Below are 13,920 nucleotides of genomic sequence, written 5' to 3'. Positions count from 1 at the left end.
CTGATTAGGATTTCTTTTGATGTTATTCCAAATAAAGAAGTCTAAATAATTATCTGTCACATTGTAAGGTTTGTTATGATTGGTCAAGGTTCAATTTTACTTATATTCCATTCCAGCTGATACAAGAGTTAAAAAGCAAACACATCAGCAGGACATTCCGCAAAATAATTAATAAGAGAGAAGGAATTACTGCTATTGGAGGAACCTCATCCATTTCCAGTGAGGGCACACAGCATTCTTACGCAGGTAACCTGCCAATCTAAATTTGACCTTTCAGTCACTGATTCATTCACTAAGTGTGATATTTCATCAAATCTAAGATGCCATTCATTTGTAATTCATACCGTTGTTTTATGTACCATTGAGGGAAAATCAGACTAAACTATAGTGTGCCATCAAATTTGAAATGCATCTCAATTTTAGAGGTGTCAGGATGAAAAATCATAGAATCAGTGAAATCACTGATTTCCTACCATGTGTCAGGCACAGCACACAAGGAGATTAGAAACAACAAAATAGAAATTGTTTATATTTCGGCATTGAATATGTTCATTCATGAACTCTGAATGGATTTTTCATCCTGACTGATGAGTTGGGTATATTTTTAGATCCAACCTAGGAATTTGTTGAGAGGTTTATTTCTAGGACATTTCCCTTACATTTTCCAGGAGCTGAGATTCCTGAATCATCTTTTATCAAGCAACTAGGTGACTAGAGAGCACAGAATCTGATTTGCTAGGTCTGATAGAATCATTGGAATGTTGCCCAATGGGAAATCCTAAGATGAGAGGTGTTACCATGTTAAGCTTACTTTTTACTTTTAGTGGTCAAGATGTTTGAGAAGCTTTGGTCAAGTTCATTTTGCTTATATTAAAATAAGTAGAACTTGATTTTTATTTTATTTTAAAAGATTTTATTTATTTGTTAGAGAGAGAGAGGGAGAATAAGCAGGGGGAGGGGCAAAGGGAGAGAGAGAAGCAGACTCCCCACTGAGCAAGGAGCTCGAGAGGGGACTCAATCCAGGAACCCTGGAATCATGACATCCCTGAACTGTGCTTTTTAAATTATTGATTTAACTGTAACCTTTTCTCCATTTTCCTCTGAGATCTGAATCTGTTAATTATCCTCTTGATTCTCTTCCTTTCAACTGGATTTTTCTGTAACAGTTTACTCATACTTCTCCCACCCATTTTAAGTTTTTTCTACCCTTTTCCAGAAATGTGGTAAAGGCAGTGAACTATAACTGCTACCTTCATTTTTTGAAAGGGGTTCACTCCTTAACTCCATTTCTGCCTACCCATTCTAATGAAACGTCTTCTTCAATTTTTAAATCTTTTTATTGAGATATAATATGCATTTAGCAAAGTGTTATAATTCTTAACTGGACAGCTCAAGGAATTTTTACATGTGTCAACATCCTGTACCTACATCTATGTAGATGCCACCAGATCAAGAGAAAATATTTCATCACCCTCAATTGCTCCTTCATGCCTCGAACGGTAACTATTTCTTCCCAGAGGGGACCACTTTTCTGACATCTGTCACCATAGATTCTTCTTTTTTTACTGATTTGTTGGAGTATAAGATGCACACAGTAAGAACATAAAGTGTACTATTTTTACGTGTGTGGCTTGATGACTTTTTAATACATGAATATGTAAATGTGTAAATTGTTATCCATGTAACTATTATCTTGAACGAGGTATGGAACATTTAATAGCTTTCTTTTTTTTAAAGATTTTATTTATTTATTTGGCAGAGATCACAAGTAAGCAGAGAGTTAGGCAGAGAAAGAGGGAGAAGCGGGCTCCCCACGGAGCAGAGAGCCTGATGCAGGGCTCAGTCCCAGGACCCTTAAGATCATGACCTGAACAGAAGGCAGAGGCTCAACCCACTGAGCCACCCAGGTGCCCCCACTTAATAGCTTTTTTAAAAAGAGCAGCTTTATTGAGATATAATTGAGATGCCATGAAATTCACCCTTTGAAAATGTGCAGTTCAGTGGTTTTTAGTATATTCACAGAGTTGTATGGTCATCACCACCATCTAATTTTGGAATACTTTCATTACGCTAAGGAGAAACACCATGCTCATTAGCAGACCCTCCTAATTTCTCCCTTCCCGCAGCCTCTGGCAACCAGTGATCTACTTTGCCTCTTGTGGAAATTTCCTGTAAATGAAATCATAGAGCAGTGGCCTTTCACTTGACTGGCTCCCTCACTGGCATAACATTACCTCTTGTGATATATATTATACTGCATTCTTTTTATTGCCATACACTATTTTCTTCTATGGATAGCATCACATTTTGCTTATTCTTTCATCAGCTGATAGACATTTGGGTCGTCTTGACTATTCTTAATACTGCTGTATGAGCACTTTGGTATACATTTTTGTGTGAACATAGGTTTTAACTTATCTTAGGTATATACTTAGGAGTAGAATTGCTAGGGCTTTTCGTAACTCTGTGTTTAATATTTTTAAAAACTGCCAAACTGTTTTTAAAGTGGTTGCACAATTTTGCATCCCCACTAGCAATATTTGAAAGTCCAAATTCTTTATATTCTCACAACACTTGTTATTGTCCCTTTTGTTTATTATGGCCATCTTAGCCGTTGTAAAATATCTCATTCTTGGTTCCTATACCTGGAACATCTTTCCTTTTTCTCCGCATCTTAAAAATCTGTCTTCAAAAAAAAAAAAAAATCTGTCATTCAGATTGTACCTTCTCAGGGCAGCTGGATGGCTCAGTTGGTTAAGTGTCTGCCTTTAGCTCAGGTTATGATCTCAGGGTCTTGGGATTCAGCCTTGCTTGGGGCTCCCTGCTCAGTGGGGAGTCTGCTTGTCTTTCTGCTCCTCCCCTCTCTCTCAAATAAGTAAATAAAATCTTAAAAAACAATCAAACACATTGTACTTTCTCCATAAAGCCTTTTCTTGACCACCCCCCAACTGGAAGTGATTCTTCTGTTCTTTAAATTCTCTAAAACCCTGCCTATATCTCTTATGGTCTGTTTATTTCCCTTATTTAGGGTTTCTTTGTATATCTTTTTTTATCATTACACTAAGAAGTCCTTGATGGTAAGGTACAATATTCTAGTGACCTTTAAATTCCTAGATTCTAAGTCTCTGAGTAGATATGTTTGGTGAAGCAAGAAGTTAAAAAGGCAGATTATGATATGTACAAAAGATAAATATTAGTAAATGTGTCTTTTTGATATTGTATATGTGTGTGTGTGTGTCTGTGTGATGGCTTACATTTTGGGAGTGCCTGTCAAATATGCCCTTATAAAATTACTTAATTCTAGGACTTGGGGCAGTTTGGCTCACTATATGCTACTCTGTGATAGAAATGGGAATTATTTTCTTTGAAGATTTGGGTTGTTAAATCATTTTTATATTTGCAGAGTAATAATAAAGCCATGGAACATTTTTCTTTCAAGTTTCTTTCTATTTTCCCAACTGCTTAGCTCAATAACTTTTTCGGCCTAAAGATCAATGTGCCCACACCAGAAACCATGTATTGAGAAGTTGAGGACGCAGGTGGCTGAGAGTAGAGCTGGTATCTAGATTTGTATCAGTCTTCTTGTAGTAGAAATTCCACAGAAATGGAGGTGGTTCATTCATTCAGATAGCTCTTGACTGAAATTAGTATTTCTGTTATAAGCCCCAAATCACAACTCCGTACATTTTGGTGGGGGTTGTGGAATTTATTGCTGTGGAAATCTGATGCTTGTATTTTTTTTTTAATTTTTTTAAAAGATTTAAAAAAAAAATTTATTTAACAGAGATCACAAGTAGGCAGAGAGGCAGGCAGAGAGAGAAGGGAAGAGAAGCGGGCTTCCCGCTGAACAGAGAACCCGATGTGGAGCTCCATCCCAGCACCCTGGGATCATGACCTGAGCCGAAGGCAGAGTCTTTAACCTACTGAGCCACCCAGGCACTCCTGATGCTTGTATTTTTAAATCCTGGTGTGTGTGCCTGATCTGACCACTCATGGTTGGCTTCTGATTGATTAGCTTTCAGAAGCAATATATTTTAGTAAGGATTTTAGAATCAAATCAAATACTTACTGTGCTCGTTTAAGCTGTGTACCATGCTGTTTCCTAAAACATCAGATGAAAAAATGGAACAAATTCCCCTTTCTCCTTAAAACCTTATGCCCTCTTAAACCTGGTAGTATTTTAGCAGAGCTTTAATAATAACCATTTATTATCTTTGAACAGAAGTTAAAAAGTATGTCTCTGTAGTGTGGTTAATTTTGTGAAATTTGGTTTGCTGATGAAGATTTTCTCTTTTCAGAGGAAGAAAAAGTAGCTTTTGTTAACTGGATCAACAAAGCCTTGGCGGATGACCCTGACTGTAAACATCTCCTACCCATGAATCCCAGTGATGGCAGCCTTTTCAGATCACTTGCAGATGGTATCCTTCTTTGGTGAGTTGAACATTAGGTTAAGGGAAATACGTTCTTCCTCTTTCCATTGATGAGCATTCAGTAAAAACTACAACTCAGGGAACGAGTAGCTATCTAGGTATTGAAGAATTTATATTACACGGAAAATTAAGTAAGGGTGCTTTCCAAAATTTTTCTCCAAATGCAGTCTCTTAGTTTTCTCATGCCTTTTCTATTTCCTTATTGATATCAAGCCCGTTTTGAGTTATTCCTCTGATGTATTTAAAAATGTTCACAGGGTTTCTTTTTTCACTTTCAATAAGGAATTATTGACTGGGACAGGAACATGAGGAAATGTAAGAGAAAGATACATCTCATTTTGCTTAAATGAAATTAATGCTTAAAATCAGTCTTGTCATACCCTTGGCTCCTTGCAGTATGTTTCTGCTCATTAGCCTGTAAACTCTTTAGGGGCATGTCTTTCTCTGTGGTATGTACTATAGTCCCAGTATACTTCTTTGTACAAAGGAGGTGTCTTTTTTTTTTTTTAATAAAAATTTAGAAAAATTACAAATAAGAACATTTTTGTTCTTATTACCCATAACTGGCTATTATTAATGTTCTGGCATGTTTCTTTCAGTCTTTTTTTCTGTGTTTTTACTTAAAAAGAAAAAAAAAAGCTCCAACCTACTCACAAGTACAGGATATTAGTTTTTAAATAACATGTAAAATATACCTTGACTTCCACCTACAGTTCTAATCTCTTTTTCTGATCTTCAGAGTAAATTCCTATTACAAATTGAATTGGTATTTTCCTATCTTTATTTTAAAATATAAAATATGTTCTAAAATTTGGAGATAAATTTTACCGCAATTTCTCTTAAAATGTTTGTGGTATTGAAATCTTAGAAAGCCCATGTGTCTGACTCTTTCTGCAACAACAGTAATTTTGACACTATTGCTGCTACTTTATGGAACGTGAATTCTTGAGAGTTTGTTTTTTACATTTCAGATTGCTGAATGTTGATGATCATTAAATAGAGACAGGACTCACATAAAGAAAATGCAAGACAGTTTAAAAATATTATAAGGAAACACTAAGATTACTATTGGAATGAGAAATATTCCATAACCTAAAACGGAATTTGTTTTAGGTTACGGAATATTTCTAAGATTTTAAAAAGTAAGTCCCTGACATGAATCACAGTATATTTTAAAGAGGTGGATTGTTATAACTGTTTTGTCTACTTGCAAAAACAAACTAAAAAGTCTTAAATAATTTAGCTTAAATTATTTATCTTAAACTGGGAGTCTTAAGCTTAATTATTGCCATTTTCTCTGTAGCAAAATGATCAACTTATCTGAACCAGATACAATTGATGAAAGAGCCATTAATAAGAAAAAGCTCACCCCTTTCACTATTTCTGTAAGTATTTGCCCTTTGCTAATAATCACGTTACTGTGTTGTAAAGTGTAAGGCCTTTATTAGTGGGTTCTCAGGCCCGAGTAAAACTTTTTTTACTCCACAATTGTACTGAGAAATAATTGACATATTTCACTGTGTGAGGTTAAGGCATACAGTGTGATGGTTTGATTTGCATATATTGTGAAGTGATTATTACAATAGGTTCAGCTAACATGCACATTCTTATTTAGGTACAATAAAAAGAAAAGAGAGAAAAAGGACAAAAATTTTCTCCTTGAGATGAGAACTCATAGGACCTACTCTCTTAACACCTTTGCTACATAACATACAGCGGTGATAGCTAGTCATCTTGTTGTACATGACATCTCTAGTACTTAATTATCTTAAAACTGCAAGTTTGTATCTTTTGACCACCTTCCTCCAGTTTTTCCTCTTCCCACTCTTTGCCTCTGGTAACCCCAAGTCTGATCTCTTTTTCTATGAGTTTGGTAATTTTTGCTTTGTTTTGTTTTACATTTCACATATGAGTGAGGTCATATAATATTTATCTTTGTCTGTCTGACTTATTTCACTTAGCATAATGCCTTCAGGGTCCACTCATGTAGAATGTCAAATTTAACATAATTTCAGTTGCCTATAAAAACTAGGCTTTATTAAATAGAAATTCATCTGTATTTTGTACTGAATGAAATAAAGATTCAAAGTGCTTTGAATGAGGGTGCCTGGGTGGCTCTGTTGAGTAAGCATCTGACTTGATTTTAGCTCAGGTCTTAATCTTGGTGTTAATGGATTCAAGCCCCAGCGTGGAAGCCAGTTAAAACAGACAAGCAAACAAACATTGTTCAGAGTGCTTTGGATGAACTTTACTTAAGATACTAGTATTCAGGTTATATTATTGTAATCATTGAGTTGCTTTTATTAGTAAGTATTTTCTTGATGCTGTTGTTCTTGGTGAAAATAAGAGCACTGTATAGTTTTACCCCATATTTTACTATTTCATAGAATTTGAACTATTCTTTTTCGCTATATTGTTCTGTAGTCAGCTTCTCCGTTCAGGTCTTGTTAAAGTGTAGGAGTCTATAGTCACCACATTATAAAATAGTCACCCCTCAAAATCTCTAGAGCAGGGCCAGGTATCAACAGATACTAAGTACTTACTGTGGCAGTCACTGTTCTAAACAACTGCATGAATTATCTCTCTGAATTTTTCCTGGCACCTTTAAAATACAGTGGATACTACAGTTTTACAGATGAGAAAACTGAGGCACTCAGAGGTTACTCAGTGGCAGAACCAGGATATGATTCCCAGTGATCCCTCCTTTCTCTTGACAAATATAACCCTTAATTTTGCTAAAGTTTTTAAGCCTCTTTTATAAGGAAGCTACAACCTTAGTGCGGTGGTACATGGTGAGTCCTGGAGTATCCAAGGGGATACTCCCATTTCCTGTATCTTTGAGAAGTATGAATTGGATGTTGACTAACATGGCTTTCTTGTCTCCCGCTATTGCATATTCCTAGCAGAAACTACCATTCTTGAAGAAGCACATTTCTGATTGCAATTGCCATAGGTTTATTTTCTTTCACATCTTGTGTCAGGATGCTTTGCTTAATGTCTAGAATGTTGAAAATATTCATACGTCTTATTTTAGGATATATGTGTCACATAACTTTTTATGGCACTGACTCTGAAATACAGCATTTATCACTGCTGTACAAACCTATTGTCTGGTTTTACTTTTAATATTTTAATGTTGTACATTAACTTTTAATGTTTTACTTTTACTTTTTTTTTTTTAAGATTTTATTTATTTATTTGACAGAGAGAGATCACAAGTAGGCAGAGAGAGAGAGAGGAGGAAGCAGGCTCCCTGCTGAGCAGAGAGCCCGATGCGGGACTCGATCCCAGGACCCTGAGATCATGACCTGAGCCGAAGGCAGCAGCCTAACCCACTGAGCCACCCAGGCGCCCCTTACTTTTACTTTTAATGGTTTTACTTTTTAATGTGTGAATGCAGTGCATTAAAGAAAATAAGGAAAAAATATTCTGTAGCTGTTTTGCAATAACTACAGGATGGGTCTGAGAGAGCTAAAACTTTTACAATTTTTTTTTTAGAGATGACATTCTTCCAATATGAGTAGGTGATAATAGTGTAGATCGTTAGGAGGCTTGAAAGAGTATACTAATGTAGAATGAAAGAAGATCTCTGGGAAGGAGCAAAGTGTTACTGTGGATATTAAATCTATCTTGTTTTTTTAGTAATTTTAGAGCTCTGGGAATAGATTGGCTATAATACTACCAGTTTCCCATGAAACTTTATCCAAAAGAAGCCTCATTCATTTATAAAAGGTTGTAAAGTTGTGATAATATCGGTTTTTTTTTTGTTTTTACCTCATGATGATGGGTTTATGTAGTATCATGATGTACAAAAGAAGAGAAATACGAAGGGATGAAAATGACGTACAGTAACTATGAAAGCAAGGGAATGAGATCAAGTAGTAAAGTCCTGGTTAAAGCTATGGGGTTGGTTTTTTTTTTTTTTTTCTTTTGTAGTAGTATTTTTCTTGTATAAATACTACTTGTGTTTCAAAATCTGAATTTTCACAATCTTTTGTTTCTTATTTACCTTTGCAACTTGTCAGTAAGACTTTGGAAAGTACTTTCTCACAGGTAATTTTCTTTGTGGCAATTCAGGAAAACTTAAACCTAGCCCTGAATTCTGCCTCAGCCATTGGTTGTAGAGTGGTCAACATTGGGGCCCAGGATCTCAAAGAAGGAAAACCTCACTTGGTCTTGGGACTTCTCTGGCAGATCATCAAAGTTGGTCTTTTAGCTGATATTGAGATTTCTAGGAATGAAGGTAAGATCATCAAAAATATTTGCTTTTCGTTAACATATACTTACTCTGGGAAGAATTTATATTTTATTGTTTTCCTTTCAGCTCTGATTGCATTGCTAAATGAAGGTGAGGATCTAGAAGAGCTGATGAAGCTTTCTCCAGAGGAATTACTGCTGCGATGGGTGAACTACCATCTGACCAATGCAGGATGGCGCAACATCAAAAACTTCAGCCAAGACATTAAGGTTTATATTTTAATGTTCATAACTGTGATATAAAAGAAAGATGTAGAATGTAAAAAAAAATCAAAACATGTTCAAAATTAATTTCAAACTGAAGTTTAATGCATAAGGCCAAAGTGTAAAAAAATGAAATTTTGCATTTCTCTGTCTGAGGTGGATCTTCCGATTCTAATTGCAAAATCTTTATATTTAAAAAAAAACTGGTTTAAATGGCTGGTTACCAGAAGGGAGGTGGATGGGGGATGGATGAAATAGGTGATGGGTATTAAGCAGTGTTGAGCACCAGCTGTTGTTTGGAAGTGCTGAATCACACTGTATTGTACACCAGAAACTAGCATTACAGTGTGTATTAGCTAACTGCAATTCAAATAAAATCTTAAAAAATATAAAAAGGACAAAATCTTCTTTTGCAATAAAGAAAAACTGGTTTACTGGTATTTAAGAAGAAATATAGCTTGGCTGTGCGGAGATACTAGCCCTAGCAGATTAAAGCATTCCTTCCCATTTTATATACCACAAAGAGATTAAATTATAATGAGGAGGTCAGTCTATTAATTTGGACTGAGAATTTGTCTGTTCACTGGACTAGAGGTCGTTGTGGGCCTGACCAGTTCAACACTCTTACTCCCACTTTGCCAATAACAAGCTAACAGGAGACCAGATGTCTGAGGGCACAGGGAATCAGTAGACAAAGGAATTCTTCAGGTATGATTCTCAACCAAAATGGCTTGAAATACTTCCCTCCCTTATCAGAAGAGCTTGTCAAGGAGCCTGTGACATTCAGTGTGCCTAACAGTTCTTCCATGGTCACTCCCTAGACATGCACTGGCATACTTGGTCCCTGTGTCTCCCTCTTCTCTATGCTTTTTTCCCCACCCAGACTAATCAGCATTGGCATTTATTTGTATTTTCTCTCTAGATATATTAACCCCTTCAGTCAGACTATGTTCTTGTCATAATGGGCTTAGATGACAATCTCTTTGAAGTGACATTATATTTCTCTGCTTTCAGTTATTATATGCTCATTTAAATATATATTTTGGGGGGCTCTCTTACTTTAAAATTCAGTTTATCAGATACTTATTAAACCCCTCCTATGGGGTTGTATGCCAGGTATAGGGGATGTGAAGATTTAGCTCTTAAGAAGCTGACTGGTTATACAGGGAGATAAACATCTAGGAGACAGATAATTCATTTATCTATTGCTATATAACAAGCCACTCAGAACTTAATAGCTTAAAATGACAATATCGTTTCTATGATTCTGTTGGTTAATGTGGCTTGGTTAAGTAGTTCTGTTTCAGATGCGTTTGTTTGGGATCACTAAGTCACTTACATTCAGCTGTCAGTTGGGCTGGTCTGGAGGGTGGGTGCACAAGGGCACCACTCCCATGTCTTGTGCCTCACAGAGTCTTCAGGAGGCCTTTCCATGTGGCTAGCTAGTGCTTCCTCATAGCGTGATCATTTCAGATAGCTGGACTTCCTCCATGGAGACTCACTTCAAGAGGGAGGAAGCAGAAGCTCCTAGGGCTTGGGCTTGGGAGCCCCAGTACCTCACTTGCCCGGCATTCTGTTGTTCAGAACAGGTCACAGGGCCAGTCTGAGTTAAATGGGGGAAGGCTTCCAGAAGTTAATACTTCACCCTCATCTTTTTTTTTATTAATTATTTTTATTAACATATAACGTATTATTTGCCCCAGGGGTACAGGTCTACGAATTGTCAGGCTTACACACTTCTCAGAACTCACCATTTCACATACCCTCCCCAATGTCCATAATCCAACCACCCTCTACATAACCCCCTCCCCCTGGCAACACTCAGTTTGTTTTGTGAGATTAAAAGTTTCTTATGGTTTGTCTCCCTCCCATTCCCATCTTGTTTCATTTTTTCCTTCGCTACCCCCAAAACCCTCACTCTGCTTCTCAAATTCCTCATATCAGGGAGATCATATGATAATTGTATTTCTCTGATTGACTTATTTCATTCAGCTTAATACCCTCTAGTTCCATCCACGTTGTTGCAAATGGCAAGATTTCATTTCTTTTGATAGCTGCATAGTATTCCATTGTATATATATACACCACATCTTCTTTATCCATTTGCCTGTTGATGGACCTCTAGGCTCTTTCCATAGTTTGGCTATTGTGGACATTGCTGCTATAAACATGCGGGTGCATGTGCCCCTTTGGATCACTACATTTGTTTCTTTAGGGTAAATACCTGGTAGTGCAATTACTGGGTCATAGGGTAGTTCTATTTTCAACTTTTTGAGGAACCTCCATGCTTGCCTTCCCACCAATAGTGTAGGAGGGTTCCCCTTTCTCTGCATCCTCACCAGTATCTATCATTTCCTGGCGTGTTAACTTTAGCCATTCTGACTGGCGTGAGGTGATATCTCATCGTGGTTTTTGATTTGTATTTCCCTGATGCCGAGTGATTTTGAGCATTTTTTCATGTGTCTGTTGGCCATCTGGATGTCTTCTTTGCAGAAATGCCTGTTCATGTCCCCTGCCCATTTCTTGATTGGATTATTTGTTCTTTGGGTGTTGAGTTTGATAAGTTCTTTATATATTTTGGATACTAGCCCTTTATTTGATATCTTGACCCTAATCTTAATGGATGCTTGGGAGTATTGATAAATGAAAAGGTGAGGAAAGGTATTCCAGGTATAGGGAATGGTGTTGCTAGAAGCTGTGAGGTGTGATACCAGCATAGTGCATTCAGGAGCCTGTTGGTAAGAAGTTACTAAGTTATTCCATTCTTTAAGACAAGGACAATTTCTTCAGTTTGATACTATTTTCCTAAATCAAATGATGATTTTATTCATTTAAAAAATTCTATTTCATGTCTTTCCTTGAAGGATTCAAGAGCCTATTTTCATCTGCTTAATCAGATTGCACCTAAAGGTGAACAGAGTGATAAACCTGCCATTGCCATTGACCTTTCAGGATTTAATGTAAGTACAGTTTTGGTTTTTTTTAAGATTTTATTTATTTATTTGACAGACAGAAATCACAAGTAGACAGAGAGGCAGGCAGAGAGAGAGAGGGAAGCAGGCTCCCTGCTGAGCAGAGAGCCCAATTAAGTACAGTTTTTAATTAAAGATTTTTTTATTTTTTAAAAAATAAGTTTTTTTTTAAATAAATTTTTTTTTTTAATTTTTTTACCATTTTAACTATGTTTAAGTACACGGTTCTTTGGCATTAAGTACAATTGCAGTGTGTACAACCACCACCACTATCCATCTCTAGAATTTAAACTTAAGGAAAATTTTAAACATAATAAAACAATTCACACACTCAGTATAATGAACTACCCTGTGCTCATCCTCCAGGTTCAACAACTATCAACTCATAATCATCTTTAGTCATTTATCACCTATCCTTCCTCTCCTGTGTTTTTTTTTTTTTTTTTTTGAAGAGTTTATTTATTTATTTGACAGACAGAGATCACAAGTAGGCAGAGAGGCAGAGAGAAAGGAAGGGAATCAGGCTCCTTGCTGAGCAGAGAGCCTGATGTGATGTGGGGCTCCATCCCAGGACCCTGAGATCATGACCTGAGCTGAAGGCAGAGGCTTTAACCCACTGAGCTACCCAGGCACCCCTGGCCTGTGTTATTTTGAAGCAAATCCTAGACATCATATCACTTCATTGATAAGTATTTTAATATGTATTTCTAGAAGATAAAGAAACTTTAAAACTATAATACTTTGGGTCGCCTGGGGGGCTCAGTGGGTTAAAGCCTCTGCCTTCAGCTCAGGTCATGATCCCAGGGTCCTGGATCGAGCCCCTTATTCGGCTTTCTGCTCAGTGGGGAGCCTGCTTCCCTCCCTCTTTGCCAGCCTCTCTGCCTACTTGTGATCTCTGTCTATCAAATAAATAAATAAAAATGTTAAAAAAAATTTAGTCAACATTGACATTTCCAATTGCTTCTTAAATATCAAATTTTCTTTCTTGTTTATTTGAATTAAGATCTGAATAAGGTCCACATATTATAAGGTCCATATATTATGTTCATGTCTACGTTAGGAACTTTATATTGTTTAATAGGATAGAACCCGTTGCTTTCTCTGATTTCATTTACATTTTTACTTTTTTGTAACTAATACACAAAATGAGACAAGTTATAATTCTTAGTCATAATATAATCTTATCATGGGTCCATGGATGTGCCTGCCTCTTTTTATTTATTTTTGTTTGTAGTTGTTTAAAAATTTTAACAAGTCTGTATGAACCATCAATCCAAAAGAAAGCTAAGACCTTGATATTAATTTGTGTTTAGCTCTCTACTTCTTCTCTATTCCATCTTTTTGCCTCACCTTAATGTGATAATCACCATCTTCAGTCTTATGTTCATTGTCCTTTTGCTTCTCTTTTTATGTAGTTTTCTTTCAACCAAATATATCCCTTACAAAATTAAATTTTTTATTTTACTTTTCATTTATTTTTTGTAAAAAAAAAAAAAGTAGTTAAATTCCTAGTATTGTTTTGAACATCTATGGCTAAGGGTCACTCACATTGTTCAGTGTCACTGTGTAAATATGAGACAGTTTATTTGTCTCCTTTCCTGTTGACAAGCATTTAGTTTGTTTCCAGGATTTTGCACTTGTGAAAAGTCCTGTTCTTTTAATTTTAATAATTTCCTATTTGTATCCCAACTTGTTTTTCATTGAGAAAAGAGTCTACTGGAAATATAATTCAGAGTAAAATGGATGAGATAACTAAACTTCTCAGCCAGAAGGTGTTCTGATATATGATCTTGACCAAATTATCTATAATTGACCAGTAGAAGCTGACTGATACAAAACTTGAGAGGTTGTTTTAATCTATCATTTAATATATTTCCAGAAAATTGCTTGCTTTTAAAAACGTATGTCAATAAAAAATTATGCCAATCAATGTTGGCAATTTAATGTTGACCGTTTTTTTTAATTTAATTTTTTTTAAAGATTTTATTTATCCATTTGACAGAGATCACAAGTAGGCAGAGAGGCAGGCAGAGAGAGAGGAGGAAGCAGGCTCCCTG

At 36.1% G+C, this 13,920-nt stretch overlaps 1 protein-coding gene across 7 annotated transcripts in view; it reads left to right on the top strand.

Annotated features, from left to right (window-relative positions):
* PLS1 (plastin 1) overlaps positions 1-13,920 on the top strand; it is a 117,062-nt gene that overhangs the window by 69,519 nt on the left and 33,623 nt on the right. For all 7 annotated transcript variants that reach the window (XM_059163869.1, XM_059163871.1, XM_059163867.1 and 4 more), the window contains 6 exons: positions 117-246; positions 4,299-4,431; positions 5,734-5,815; positions 8,508-8,673; positions 8,755-8,897; positions 11,756-11,851. In XM_059163869.1, coding sequence (XP_059019852.1) covers positions 117-246; positions 4,299-4,431; positions 5,734-5,815; positions 8,508-8,673; positions 8,755-8,897; positions 11,756-11,851 — 750 coding nt within the window. The remainder of the gene's footprint in view (positions 1-116; positions 247-4,298; positions 4,432-5,733; positions 5,816-8,507; positions 8,674-8,754; positions 8,898-11,755; positions 11,852-13,920) is intronic.

Source organism: Mustela lutreola, chromosome 2, assembly GCF_030435805.1.
Source record: "Mustela lutreola isolate mMusLut2 chromosome 2, mMusLut2.pri, whole genome shotgun sequence".
NCBI lineage: Eukaryota > Metazoa > Chordata > Mammalia > Carnivora > Mustelidae > Mustela > Mustela lutreola.
Note: the sequence above shows the minus strand (reverse complement) of the source record. Positions and strands in the feature narration are given on the sequence as shown.